This window comes from Malurus melanocephalus, unplaced genomic scaffold, assembly GCF_030028575.1.
Source record: "Malurus melanocephalus ecotype Western Australia unplaced genomic scaffold, MMel_1.1 scaffold_372, whole genome shotgun sequence".
Lineage (NCBI taxonomy): Eukaryota > Metazoa > Chordata > Aves > Passeriformes > Maluridae > Malurus > Malurus melanocephalus.
Genome location: NW_026623604.1, coordinates 685336 through 698889, shown reverse-complemented (window position 1 = coordinate 698889; position 13554 = coordinate 685336). Strand labels below are relative to the sequence as shown.

General features: G+C 59.8%; 1 protein-coding gene across 1 annotated transcript; it reads right to left on the bottom strand.

Moving 5' to 3' along the window:
• Positions 1-1053: 1053 nt before the first annotated feature.
• Positions 1054-13476, bottom strand: AP3B2 (adaptor related protein complex 3 subunit beta 2). The gene is made up of 27 exons (XM_057378725.1): positions 13336-13476; positions 10496-10571; positions 10319-10393; positions 10102-10197; positions 9855-10015; positions 9672-9738; positions 8963-9145; positions 8672-8848; positions 8317-8414; positions 7989-8043; positions 7777-7848; positions 7560-7622; positions 7208-7340; positions 7016-7125; positions 6765-6941; positions 6496-6682; positions 6276-6394; positions 5947-6058; positions 5447-5651; positions 5201-5369; positions 5061-5115; positions 4491-4597; positions 4132-4363; positions 3947-4031; positions 2609-2706; positions 1769-1907; positions 1054-1537 (listed from the first exon to the last, which is right to left on the bottom strand). The coding sequence occupies exons 1-27, from the start codon at positions 13446-13448 to the stop codon at positions 1387-1389; spliced, it is 3315 nt and encodes a 1104-aa protein (XP_057234708.1). The 5' UTR covers positions 13449-13476; the 3' UTR covers positions 1054-1386.
• Between the last annotated feature and the right edge of the window lie 78 nt (positions 13477-13554).

The following is a 13554-nucleotide window of genomic DNA, read 5'->3' as shown; positions in this document are numbered from 1 at the left end:
CAGAGCCCCCTTGCCTCCAGCCGCTCTCCACACACAGGCTTAGCACTTTCTGGGCTCTCCATGGGGGAATGAGACCCCCCTAAGGGCTTAAACCAGACCCCCTGAGGAGAATGGGGTGGTGGCATTGTGGTGCCCCGCTGCAGCCCCCTCCCAGGGATCCTCAGTGTTGGCAGCTCCCACACACAGACTGTGGCGCTTGCTGAGCCCCTGAGGGGGTGAGACCCCAGGGGTTAAATCAGCCCCCCTAAGGGAAATAGGGTGGTGGCAACATTATGGCTCCCATCTGCATCCACCTCCCTCAAGGCAGCTGCAGCTGCATCCGGTCCTTGTGGGAATGGGCTTTTCCTTGTGGGACAAGCACTTGACACTCAGTGGCTGGTGCTGCTGCTCCAGCCAGGGTTTCCTTCTCCATTAGAATGCGTAAAGATGCTTTTCCCATCTCTTACCCAGAAAAAGCAGAAAGCGCCTCACCCTTTTTGTGTCACCAGAGGCATTTTGGGGTTCAGACCTTCCTGCACGTCCTTTGCTCATCCTCTGCCTCTAGCGCTGGGCCTGGCTCTGTGCTGGGCTGCATCTTTGCATGGACAGATTTCACTCTCTGAAATCCCACCCAGCCTGTGCTGGGAGATCTTAATAGTCAGATTTCCTTCTGTTTTTTTTTTTTTTAATCTCGGGTTGGAGATGAAAAGCCTCCCAGAGCTGGCCTCAGGAATCCCTCCAGTGACACTGCAGAACAGACCCAGTCCTGACGTAGCAGGTATTTCTGCGGTTGAAGCATGAGCGATTCTGCCTTGAATAAATATCTGGAACCCTCCCAGCACTCCGCAGATCCCTGGTCCTACCGAGCACCTCGTGTCYATGCTGAGTTCACCCCGACACCATGTGTCAGGTTTTCTCCAGGAGCCAGCAGCTGCCCACCCCTGGGAAACTCTGCATGTTTCCAGTTGCCTRAGGGATGGCTGGTCCCCTGTGGCTGCCCTGGGGAGGCTGGCAGAGCCTGGCAGGGGGTGAATCTGGGGCTGATGTACACACAGAGCAGAGGAAGGAAAGGGAGAAGGTTGGAGAAGAGCTTTATTGGGAGATCCTGGACATAATAAATAAGGGTTACAATGGGAGACGATAGTGAGAGACTGGGGGCACAAGGTGCTCCATGGGGGCTGGAACCACTGCTGCCCTTCCTAGTAGGACATCTCCCTGCATCCCATCTGCCCCATCCCACTCCTTCCACCCAGCAGCAAAGCTGGCCCAGCTGTTGCTGCCTGCCACCCCTTTTGGAATTGGGGCAGGGAATAACCGGGCAGAAACAGTGGCAGGGGGCGTTTCGGGGAGCGGCGTGGGGCACAGGGAGTRGGAGAGCAGGGCTGTGGGTGAGGCAGGGCCCAGCTGTCACTGCGCCAGGGCCTGGATGATGTCCTTCACCAGCATGGTGCCAATGACCATCTTCTCGCTGTTGATGGTCAGCTGGGCCGCAGAGCCCTCCCGCCGCTCCAGGGTGATAAGCACCAGGCTCCCACTTGTCACCGTCTTGGCCGCGAACCTGTTGGGTGATGAACACAGGGCTTCAGGGCAAGCTGTTCCCTTGTCATCCTCTGGTCCCATGGGATGCTCTGGTGGGGACAAGCAGGCACCTCCCACCCACRACCACTGTCACATTTGGGTTCATGCAGGCTCCTTGTCCTAAAGAAAGCCCTGAGTGTCCCCACTGTGATTCACGTGGGAACAGAGAGATGACAGTGCTTGTCTGATCCAGGTGTGGGGGTCCAGCTACCTGTACTCGTTGCTGGCACCGCAGGGCACRCGGCCCACATTGGCAGCCGAAGTCACTTGCTGGACAATGGCGTGGTCACTCCGGCATTTTTCRGGCAGCATCAGCTTCTCTGTGATCTCACTCATGCCCATCAGCTTCCCTGGAGCAGGTAACAGAGACACCTACCCGTCTCTGGCCRCACTGCCCCTCCTGAGCCCCACTCCGGCCCCTGCTGGGCCCGCTTGGACATCCCCAAAGCAAGCCCCTCCAGCTCCCTGCATCGGGGTGCCCCATAACATCCTGAGCAGGCTGCCCTGCTTACTCTTGTTTCAGGATTCACTGGATTTGGGAAAATCCTTTATAAGCCTTCCTGGGCTCATCCCTATGTCCCTTCCTGGAGGGAAGTACCTGGAGATCAGCTACTCTGGACAGTGGCAGCAATGGGGCTGGGTGCTGCAGGGCAACCAGCACCCTCCACTCAGCATAGTCCCCACAGAACAGCATGGGGATGTGCTGATCCAGGAGCATGAAGACACAGGGCATCACTCACCGGATACAGTCCTGGGAGTGCCAGAGGTGGCACGAGCCCTTCATGCTTTGTGGGGACCCAATGAGGCCACCCTACCAGCAGGGTGTTCACCCCAACCCGCAGGCTGGGAGTGCAGGAAGAGATGAGGGGAGCAGAGCTAATCTAGGGGAGCAGAGCTAATCTAGGGGCTGGCCGAGTGGCCACTTACCCTCACCCGGCCGTGCCAGGTGCTCTAGGGCCACAGCGAGGGCGGCAGAGGGGACAAAATTGGGGGTGAGTATCGGTGCTGGCTGCCCGTGCAGCACCCTGTCCCCATCCCTGACCCCACTCACCCTGCTCCTTCTTGAACTCATTCTCACTCATGAAGACAGGGGCCATGAGCTCCCCCACGGGCGGCTGGATGGAGACGTAGAACTGGCGCGTGTGGGTGCTGGGGAGACAGGCAGGTGAGAGGAGCACATGCTCAGAATGTGTCCCCTCGCCACATCCTGTTTCCCATCCCTGCCCTGACCACGGGTGTCGAGGGGGAAACTGTGGCACAAAAGGGTTTAGGAATGGGGGAAACCTGTCGGGCTCGACCTGGAGCTGCTGCCTCCTTGTCCCCTGCAGAGGGCCCTGTGCATTTTCTGCTGTCTCCCAACTACCCCATGCCTATCCCAGTGTCCCCTCTTCCCTGTGTCTGAGACTGAAATAATTCATGCCTCAAACATTGATATAAAGCTTTGTTCAAAAAACTGTATAAAGAAGCTTCCCTGAGGATACCTGGTTGGGACTTTGAGGACTGCCAGRAAACCTGTTATTCAGTCATCTCCGGATGAAGGAAAAGAATGCAACCACACAAAAGCAGCAGAGATTCCTCTCTGGCCAGATKTGGGGTGGGGAAGGCCACAAAGCCAGGTCTCCACAYACTTTTCTCCCCCTTTCCCCAAGACAGGGGGCAGGGAGAGAAGTCTCAGACTGGCCTCGCTGTGGAATCCCCCCCAACCCCACAGGCTGCCTCCACCGGACAGGCACTTGAGGGGGTGTCATAATCCATCAAAAATCCCCCCAGGCTGRGTCTTTGCACCACAGGATGCAACCGATCCAGAGTCCGCGGCAAGAGACTGTCCTGTCCATTGTTCCCCCGCCACCCTGGGGGGCATGGCAGGGCATGCCTAGACATTGCTAGCGGTATTAACCCAGGGCATTCTGTGCTTTTGGGGGACCCTCACCACCATGAAGATAAGCTGCAGAGGACCATTGAAACGCCAGTGGGATCCAAAAAGCGGTGATATTCTTTTATTCTGTCCCTGTCACTCCTTGTCCCCCCACCCCTTTTCCTACTTCTCCTTTCTCTCTCTCTCTCCTCTCTCTCTCTCCTTTCTCTCTCACATTTGCTATCAAACAAAACCAGTATTGTTGACTAGCATATAGTCTTGTTTGCACCTTAATTCGGGCAGAGGTATTTCTAAGAACCTTTAATAATTGGATCATAACACCCTGGAAGGACCTTGATGCCTGTCCTGCTGTCCTCCATCCCCTGGGATACCCCATGCCCTGTTTCTGCTTACCCTTGTCCCCTGCTACTTGAAGGGATGTTGGTACCTGTCGCACTTTCCCCATCTTTGGAGCACCTGATGCCCTGATCCCTGGGGACAGCCATCCTGCCCTGCCCAGCACCAGATGCTCACCACAGCTGGAAGTTTGCTGCCTGGGTGGAGTCACAGAAGTCGATGCCCATCACCACGCTGGCTGTGTCCCCCGGTGCCAGGCGCTCTGGAACCACAGGGCTGCCAGTACATCCCACATGCCCTCCACCAGCCAAGCCCTGTCCCCATTCTCCCGGAGCGTCACGGCCATGCCGTGCCTTCCGTACCGATCTCAGGGAATTCCTGGATCCGCATGCCAGTGAGCGGCTTGGGCTCACTGACCCGCAGGTTCTTCACTTCAGTGTCGGTGTTGTTGGAGATCTGGATCTGGACAGCCACCATGTGGGGGTCCCCCGGGAAGGGCCGGCGGCTGAAGCAGTACTCAACCGCCAGCCCCTCGCCTGCCATGCGGTGCAGCAGCTCGTAGGTCTTCACCGCACCAAACGCCGGGCTCAGCAGCTGCACCAAGGGAAAGCAGACTGCTGAGTGCTCCCTGCRGCCCCTGCAGGTGGCAGGGGGCCTGGGAGCCCCCCATGGGTGGCGGGAGACCTGGGACCCCCCCAGGAATGGCGTGGGCGACACTTACGGTGGGTGTCAGGGAGGTGTCGGTGAGAGTGAGGCCCTCCAGGTCTGTCACCAGGCTGGTGGAGACGATACTGCTGGAGGAGATGGGCTGGGGAGGAGGGGCAGTGACTGCAGGGTGGAGAGGGGTGAGGAAAGGGTTAACAGAACTCACAGCCCCATGGGGACACCCATGTGGGGAGAGCCTGGTAGGATAGCCCCATGGGGACACCCACACAGGGACAGTTCTAACTGCTCAGCTCCATGGGGACAATGGCATGGGGACAGCCCTGGGGCACAGCCACAAGGAGACAGGCCCAGTGGCACAGCTCCATGGGGACAATGACATGGGGACAGCCCTGGTGGCATGGTTCCATGGATGTAGACACAATCTTGTTGTCACAAGCCCACAGGCACAGCCACATAGGGACAGTCCCAGAGGCACAGCTATCCTCTGGGGACAAGGACCCCTCACCACACCTGCCCTTGTCCCAACTCTGCAGCTCCCRAAGGACCTGTGGGAGTGAGTGCTTGTGCCTCAATTTCCACAGCACCACCACCACGGCCATTCCATGTGTTCCAGGCAGCCACTCACAGTCATCCAGGTCGAGCAGGGAAATCTCCTTGGGGCCAGCCTTGCTGCTGGGGGGCTGCAAAGGACAGAGATGGAGGGGTTCAATAGGGAGTCCAGGTATCCTTGTGCTGCCCYCCTCACCCGCTCATCCCAGCCCTCACCATCTTCCTCCGCTTRGCCTCTGCCTCGGAGCCCGAGTCGGAGCCAGAGGAGCTGCTCTCAGAGGTGCTGGCCTCCTCTGATGAGGTCTCGGTACGGCCTTTCTTCCCTTGTGGGGCCTTCTTCTTGGTCTTCTTTGCCCCTTCCTCCTCCCCCTCTTCCTCACTGGGGCTGTGGGGAGATCCCAGCTCAGGGGGGCTGAGGCAGGGGTTTTGATGGGAGCAATCCCCCACCATCCCAGGGGGTACCTGCCCACGCTCCCTGAGACRGCCTTCCGGGAACCTTCCTTCTCCTTCCTCTTCAGCCTCTTCTCTTCCTCCTCCTCCTTGTCCTCTGATTGCTCTCCACTGCCTTCCTCCTCTTCTTCCTCCTCTTCCTCCTCCTCGCTGCCAGAGCTGGAGCTGCCGGAGCTGCTGYTGCTGCTGCCACTCTCTTCACTGCCGGACTCGGGCTCTGCAGGGGGCACAGCTTAGCCCTGCTGCTGCATCTCCACACGTTCCCCCATCATYGCACCACATCCCCACACCTGCTGCTACCTCTCCACTGCATCTTCCCACTGCATCTCTGCATTGTCCCACTGCATTCCACTGCGTCTCCCACCACTGCATCCTTCCACATCTCCTGCCACGTCCTCCCCATGATGGGATGTCCCCACTGTCTTGTCCCCGGTCCAATACCCCACCATTGTGGCATCTGCCTGATGGCCACAGTGACCATTGCCCAGTGTCTCATGCCATCAGGTCCTCACCGCTGTCCGCTGACTCTGTGGGCCCCGACTCGCCCTCCGAGTCAGAGTAGAAAGGCTTCTCCACCTTTTCCTTCCTCTTCTCCCGGCTGGTGCACTTGGTCCACTCAGGAACCTGCCGGCACAGGGTTGATGGAGCAGGGCCATCACCCGTGACTGCGGGACCCAAACAGCCACCCTTGTCCCCCCACCCAAGCTGATGCGTGAGACACTAGAGGRGATGTGGGGCAGGTGAGCAGCACCTGGGCACCTTCTGGGGCTCTTTCAAGACCTTGAGACAGTGCCCCCACCTTGGCCCTTCCTCCCCCATGCAACCAGGGTGCTTCACGCACCTCCACATTCCTCACAGAGGGGTCAGGGGCCTCATCCGGCCAGTCAGGCAGCTCCTGGTAACCCACAGCCTTAGCATTGAGCAGATGGGACAGGGAGCCCAGTTGGAAATGGTCCCGATCTGCAACAAGGTGAGAGGTGGCAGCATCTCGGAGACAGCCACGCAGCACTGCGGTGACAGCTGGCTCTGTGGCCCCATGCCCTGTGACCAGGAATGGATACCTTTGAAGGAGGACTCCAAGATGGGAGCTGGTTTTTGGGCCAGGAAGAGCTTCTTGGCGTACTTATTGAGGGCCCCGCTCTTCTCGGTGGGCACRATGAGCTGGCGGATGAAGCGAGCCCGGTCGCGGATGTCGTAATTCTGGTCATACTTGGCCAAGTTGAGGACGTACTGGGTCAGCAGCTTGCTCTGTGCCAGAGAACATGCTCAGGGCCAGCCTCCCTCCCTGACAGGGAAACTGAGGCACACTGTAGTGGCACATCCCTGGTACCTGCTTGGAGTTGGTCAGGTAGAGCTTAGCCGCCAGGTTGATGACCTGCAGCTTGACAATGTCCTCCTCGTTGGTGAAGGACTTTGCCATCTTGCGCAGCACATCAGGCGCGATCTTGGGCACATGCTCACAGTACTCGCCGATGAGCCACAAGATGCTGGCCCGCGCCATCGGCACCTGTGAAATGCCCTCRGACATGTGGCACTGCAGCCATTTCCCCTCTCCTGAGAGTCAACAAYGCCCCAACCCACCTGGATGTTGTCGGTGAGCTTGGCCATGTGCTTGATGATCTCGCTGTGCTGGGCCGGCTGCATCTGCAGCAGCTTTTTGATGACCACCACAGATTCAGCCACCACCAGCTCTGTGGGCAGAGAGCCGGCCTCAGTGGGGACCTGCCCCGAGAGTGATGGAGCCCCCCTTTCACCCCCACCACGTGCACTCACCATCCCGGTTGGAGAGGAGCTGGACCAGGCCATTCAGGCAGGTGTCCCGCACCTTGCCAATGTTGGTGGCACAGCGCCCGATGGCTTGGATGGTGGCTGCCACAAAGTCCTTGTCCATGCTGCGGATGTAAGTCTGCCCAGGCATGGAGGGCACACATGACATGTCACCCACATGCCAGTGCCAGGCATCTTGCCTGGCGGTGGTCACACGTTGGGGCCCTTTGGAACCACCAATGGTTGGCATGGCCTCAGCCCACTCCTTCTGGAGGGGCTATCCTCTGTCCCCTCCATGGTGGTGGTTTGGCACCAAGAGCCATGCCAGGGTGGCAGCCTCAGTATGGCCATGGCCTACCTGGAACTCCCGCAGGATGGTGGAGATGTTGGTCTCATTGGCCAGGTTGGTGAGGACCTCCAGCTGTGGGAAAGAGAAAGAGATGGGTAGCATAGGGGCATGGTGACAGGGCACAAGGGCCTTGTCCCCARGGCATGAGGACAGTTGATCTAAGGAAAGGGCTCCATGGAGCCCCAAAGCCACCCCTGACAGGTTCTGCCTGGTGTTTCCAGCTCACCTTGAGGATCTTGATCTGTGTGGGRTCTGTGGAGCGGATGTAGAAACTCTTCAGATAGGGCTCAAACATCCCCTGCATGCACAGACATCAGTGACACGTCTGTCCCCCCTTGGCCAAGGCCACCTCCAGGCTCTGGTGACTCTGCTGGTGWATCCTCATCTCGCTCCAGAGTCAACAGGGCCAACCCCTCCCACACCGAGTCTGAGACTTACCCGTCGCTTGATGGACATGGTGGCCACGTTCTGCAGCACAACATACTGCACTTCACTGTGGGGACAAAGAGGGGACCACCATCAGTGGGGCAGGGCCAGACACCTCCAGCAAGTCCCTGAGAATACAGGGGAGGACCCACCACCAGGCTGGTGCCACCAAGATGCTGTCACCCCATGTCTGGACTGGGACAGCCATGMAGACCTCCAATCTGATGTCCCTCCRGGGATGGGTTTTTGGGAGTCTCTYATAGGGTCTTGGAGCTCCCCACGGGTCCCACCAATTGGGGTGGAAGGGTTAGGAGACCACYACAATCCCAGTGCCACAGACCTGTGACTCCGCAGGAGCCGTACCAGCGCCTTGGCGATGACTCCGACCTCTGCCTTGGGTGCCAGGTGGAAGTAGAGCTGTGCCACAGCCATCACCACCTGTGGGGACACACCAAAGTGTCACCTGGTGAGCATGGAATGGCCATGGGTGACATAYAAGGTGGATGCCCTGAGGAATGGCCATGTCCCCCAGTCCCACCTTCAGCACCTGGAGATAGCCTGACCCTGAGGATGCCCATCCCTGGGTGTCCCTCAAACACCGCAGTGAGTCCTTGGCCATGGGGACATCATAAGCCCAGGCTGATGGACACCACTGGTGGCCTCGGGGGACGAACAGGTGGGAGCGAGGGTCTCACCGCGGCATTGCGGCTCTGCAGCAGGGGCTTGGTGTTGCGCAGGAGCAGGCGGTGGTCGGGGTCCATGACATAGGGCTTGCGCTTGGCCAATGAGGCCGCCTCTGCCTTGGCATCCTTGGCATCCTCCTCCTCGGAGCCGTAGAAAGCCTTCTCAGTGTTCTCTTCCAGCAAGGACTCCTGCTGGCAGGTGGGACCCKTTGCATCCCTCATAGCACTGCCTCTTCACCCACCTCCCTGGGGGCTCCCGGGACACCTCGAGGCTCCCGGGGGACCCTGTGCTCCTGAACTCACGTTCTGGTTGGGGCTGAGGAACTGGGTGCGGGCATAGCGGGTCAGCATGTTGATGATGACCACCTGTCCCCACTCCTCCACGTCGATGAGCAGGTTGCAGAGCTTGCGGTAGTTCTTGTGGATGAGGTCGATGCGCTCTGGGCACACCTCCTCAAATGCCATCACCACGCTGCCAGCCACCAGCTGCGGAGGGAAAGCCTGGGGTGACTCACTGGAGCGGTGGCATCATCAACAAGGTGCTGATTTGGTGGGGATAGTAGCATCTCCATGAGGGTGCTGGTTTGGTCGGGAGCCCGTCCTGGTAGGGATGCCAGCTCAATGGAGCTGGTGGACTCTCCATGGGGATATTGGCCTGTTAGGGACATCAGCATTCCCACAAGGATGCCAGCCCTCCAGAGATGGCTGCATCCCCACAAGGACACCCATTTGGTGGGAACATCTGCAAGGTTGCTGGATCTGTGGGGACACCGGCATTCCCGTGAGGATTCTGTCTTGCTAGGGACAGTGACATCCCTGCAAAGATGTTGGCTTGGGAGAGAGCTGTATCTCTTCATGGATGCAGGATCAGTGAGGACAACGACATCCCATGTGGGGATGGCTGCATCCCCAAGGGGACACTGATCCGGTGGGAATATCTCCACCCCCATGAGGACACCAGGCCAGTGATGTTCCCAGATTTAGAGGTGGGGGAGACACAGCCCCTGCTCACTGTGGTCTTGTCCGCCAGCAGCTTCTCGATCACTTCAATGAGCTGGTCCTTCTGGTCTGAGTCAAGGCTGTGAGGGAGGAGCAGGGCGGGTGAGGCTCGACCAAACTCCTCCCCATCCCTGCCTGTACCAAGCAGGCAAGACCCTTTATGGTACCCCCCAAATTTAGCAACTGACCCTGTTACCTGTAAAGCTTGGGGATGGCATGGGCGGCCGTCTTGCGCACATATGGGGACATGTCCGAGGCGGCCTCCTTGATGGCCAACATCATGATGGGCACGATGATGGGCACGCGGATGCTGGACAAGACCCGCAGGGCACTGGCACGGATCAGCTGGTTGGGGTCCTGTGGGGACACGCGAGTGGCTGCAGTGCAGCTGTAGGGGGATCTGTGCTCCCCTAGAAGCCCCCTGGGTCCTCAAAYCAGCCCACCTTGAGTCCTCGCTGGAAGGTGGAGATGGAGAGGAGGGCCAGATCCTGCTGCTCCTCCGCGTAGCGCACCAGGTAGACATACACCAGCTTCTTCACCTGCAGAGTGAAGGTACCACCTCAGAGCCACCCAAAACCCAGCCAGTGCCCAAAACTCTCCCAACAGGGAAAGCACCAGAGAATCATGGATGCCACCAGTGCCACCCGCAATCTTCCTCACCTCGATGTTCTTGCAGGCAACATTTTTCACCACAGCTGGGAAGAGATCGGAGGCGTTTTTACCCCGGGCAATCATCTAGGGGGTAAAGAGTGATGTGACACTGGGCAACTGGCACTGCACAACTGGGCACAACACGACAGCTCAGCACCAGCAGTGGCCAGTGACAGCAATACCCACCGCCACAATCCTCTTCATGGCCTCCAGCTTGAGCGAATCCTTGTTGCTGTCGAGCATCTCCTTGAGGTCATCATGCCTGCACCAAACCAGGGGGAAAATAAAGTTTCCATGTTCACATTTTTACCTGTTTWAAGTCTTTTTTTTTCTGGTCCCAGCCTGCCATCAGGCCAGCAATCCAACTCTTTGCCATGAAATATTTATGTGGACAGGAGTTGGGTTACAGCCAGGTGAAAGAGGAACCGGAGGGACCAGCAAGATGCTGGCACCCAGTGCCATCCCCATCCCAGGCACTGGGACAAGGACCCCATCCCATCCTGGCTGTGTTTGTCACCCTACATTGTCCCCAAATCACAGGTGACCATCACCGGCTCCATCCCGGCTGGGCTGGGTGTCCCTTGTCCCCTCAGTGGCATGGACATGCCAGCATGCCCCAATCCAAAGCCCTTCTCTGGTCCCCTCCCTGGGCTGGGAAAATGTCACCAGCCTTTTGTAAGGCTGGTTGTCACCACTGTCCTCTTTTCTAAGGGATGTTGGTCCCCACCAAACTAGGGCCATCTGCAGGGCTGTGTCCCCCTGCAGCAGCTGGGTGTGACACCCATGGGATGATGCTCAGCTGGAGCCACCGTCACCAGAGGGTCCAGGGGAAGCTCCTCAGGGGAGTCTTACCGCGGCGGCGGCCCGGTGCCGGTGTCCACTGCGGGCTCGGTGCCGGCGAGTGGCCGCAGCTCATCGGCTTGCAGCGCGCTGTAGCAGGCGGGTTGTCCGGCCTCGGGGGCCAGCACTGGGCTTGTCACCTCCTCAGCCACATCACCACCCTCCGGTGTTTTTGGTCTGCCAGCTGGCCCCCCTGGTAGCTGCCGCAGCAGCTTCTGCACCGGCGGCAGGGACAGCATGGCTCTGCCCAGGGATAGTGGCCCTGGGGATGGTGACAGGGCTGTGGCCCCGCTCTGCTGCCCAGCACAGCCGGCTGAAACCTGATGCTGTGGGTGGGGTTGGGTTGCAGCCTCGGTCACAACGTCCTTCCCGGTGGATGAGGCCACCTTGCCATGTCACATCCCAAGTGACATCTGACCTGCAGCTTCGGGACCCTGCTGAGAGCTCCTCCCACGGGTGATGAGTGGCTCCGTCCTGGGCAGGGCACCCACATCATGGTGGGACACCCACCTGGGTAGTAGGGTGGCACRACGGAGCATCTTTGGGTGTCCCACCTGGGTGGTGGGGTCACACTTGGTGCGTTTATCTTGCTCCCTGTGCCATGGATGGCTCATAGGGATGGTGCCCCACCTGGTGTGGCGGCACACAGATTATAGGGACCCTGTGGGTGTTGGGGACAGTGCCAGGAGGTCAGCAGTAAGGGACACTGCCATGAGGGTGGTGACACTGYCATGAAGGTGGTAACACTGCCAGAKTGGGAGACACTGATTGCAGATCACTAAGGGAACTTGGACAGACTGGGGGACACAGCCAGGGGGTCAGGGCTGGGGGATGCCACCAGAGTGGGGACACTGCCAGTGGGGGTCAGGGGACACTGGCACACCTGGGAGCAGGGGAACACTTCCAGGCTGGGAGACTGCCAAAGAGGGGTCAGAGAGAGGGAGACTTGGACAACTGGGGGACAGTGACAGGGGCTCAKGGGAGGGACACAGTCTGAGATGGGGACACTGCCAGTGGGTCATGGATGGAGGGTGCTGCCACACTGGAGAACACAGCCAGGGGATCAGGGTTGGGGGAAATGGTCACACTGGGGACACAGCCAGGGGTAGGGAGTGTGACACTGTCAGACAGGGACAAGGGACACAGCCAAGGGGTCAGGAAAGCAGGGGGACACTATGAGACAGGGATACTGCTGGCAGGTCATGGATGGAGGGCACACCCAGAGTGGGGGACCCAGGGGCTCAGGACTGGGCGGACCTTGTCATTCTGGGTACACTGCCAGGACATCAGAGAGAGGGGACATTGTCAGAGGTTCAGGGAAGGGGGGACCCAGTGAGATGGGGACGCTGCCAGCACGTCACAGATCAGGGACACATTCACAATGCTCTCTGCAGCATTAAGGAGAACAGGGAGAGGGGACACTGCCAGACTGGGGCCACTGCCAAGAGGTCAGGATGGGGTACACACACTGACAGGGAAYCAGGACTGGAGGGACACTGTCATACCAGAGGGCACTGCCAGAGGGGCAGGGATGAGGGGACACTGCTGGACTGGGGGTSACTGACAGGGCAGGGGTACAGAGAGTGACGCTGCCAGGCAGTGATTTCCTGCTGGGGGATCAGAGTGGGGGACAAGGATACATTCCTGCAACTCCAGGAGAACACCCCCTCCCCCTCCACCCCCACCACCTCACTCAGGGGTGACATTTCTCAATACTCCCCGCTCGCCGGGGACATCGATGCGGTGCGGGGGGTGAGGGGTGTGGTGTCGGGGTCACCTCAAGAGAGCCACAGGAGCCAGCAGATCCCGTGATGGGAACACCGTGCCCGGGATACCGTAGCCCGAGGGCGTGGGGTGCGAGGGGGGTTCCGGCACATCCCCCCAACCGCACCATCTCCAAAATCCCGCGGCGTTCCCACAAAACCCTCACCGGCCTTTGCAACCTGCAGTGACGGTGGCGGCGGCGTGACCGCATCTCCTGCCCCATCCCTGTCCCCATCTTCATCCTTACCCTATCCACACGCCCATCCCCATCCCCATCCCCATTCCCATCCCGGTCCCCGTCCCCGTCCGCACGCCGGGCGCCGCTCGAGCCCGGCTCGGGTACCGAGGACGGCGGCCAAGGCCTGCGGTGGCGGCCACCCGGGCACGCTCGTCCTTGTCCCCTGCGCCCGCATTGTCCGCACCTCTTGTAGTCGGAGGAGAAGATGCCGCCGCTGGCRGGGTCGTGGCCGTACTCGGGCTCGCCCAGGCTGGAGGAGCCGCCCTTCTCCTCGCCGTAGGCCGGGCTGGCGGCCATGGCGGCGGGAGGGATGCGGGATGCGGGATGCGGGGGGGACGCGGGAACTGATGTCAGCGCGGGCGGGGACGGCCCGGCCCCAGCCCCGGCCCCAGCTCCAGCCCCC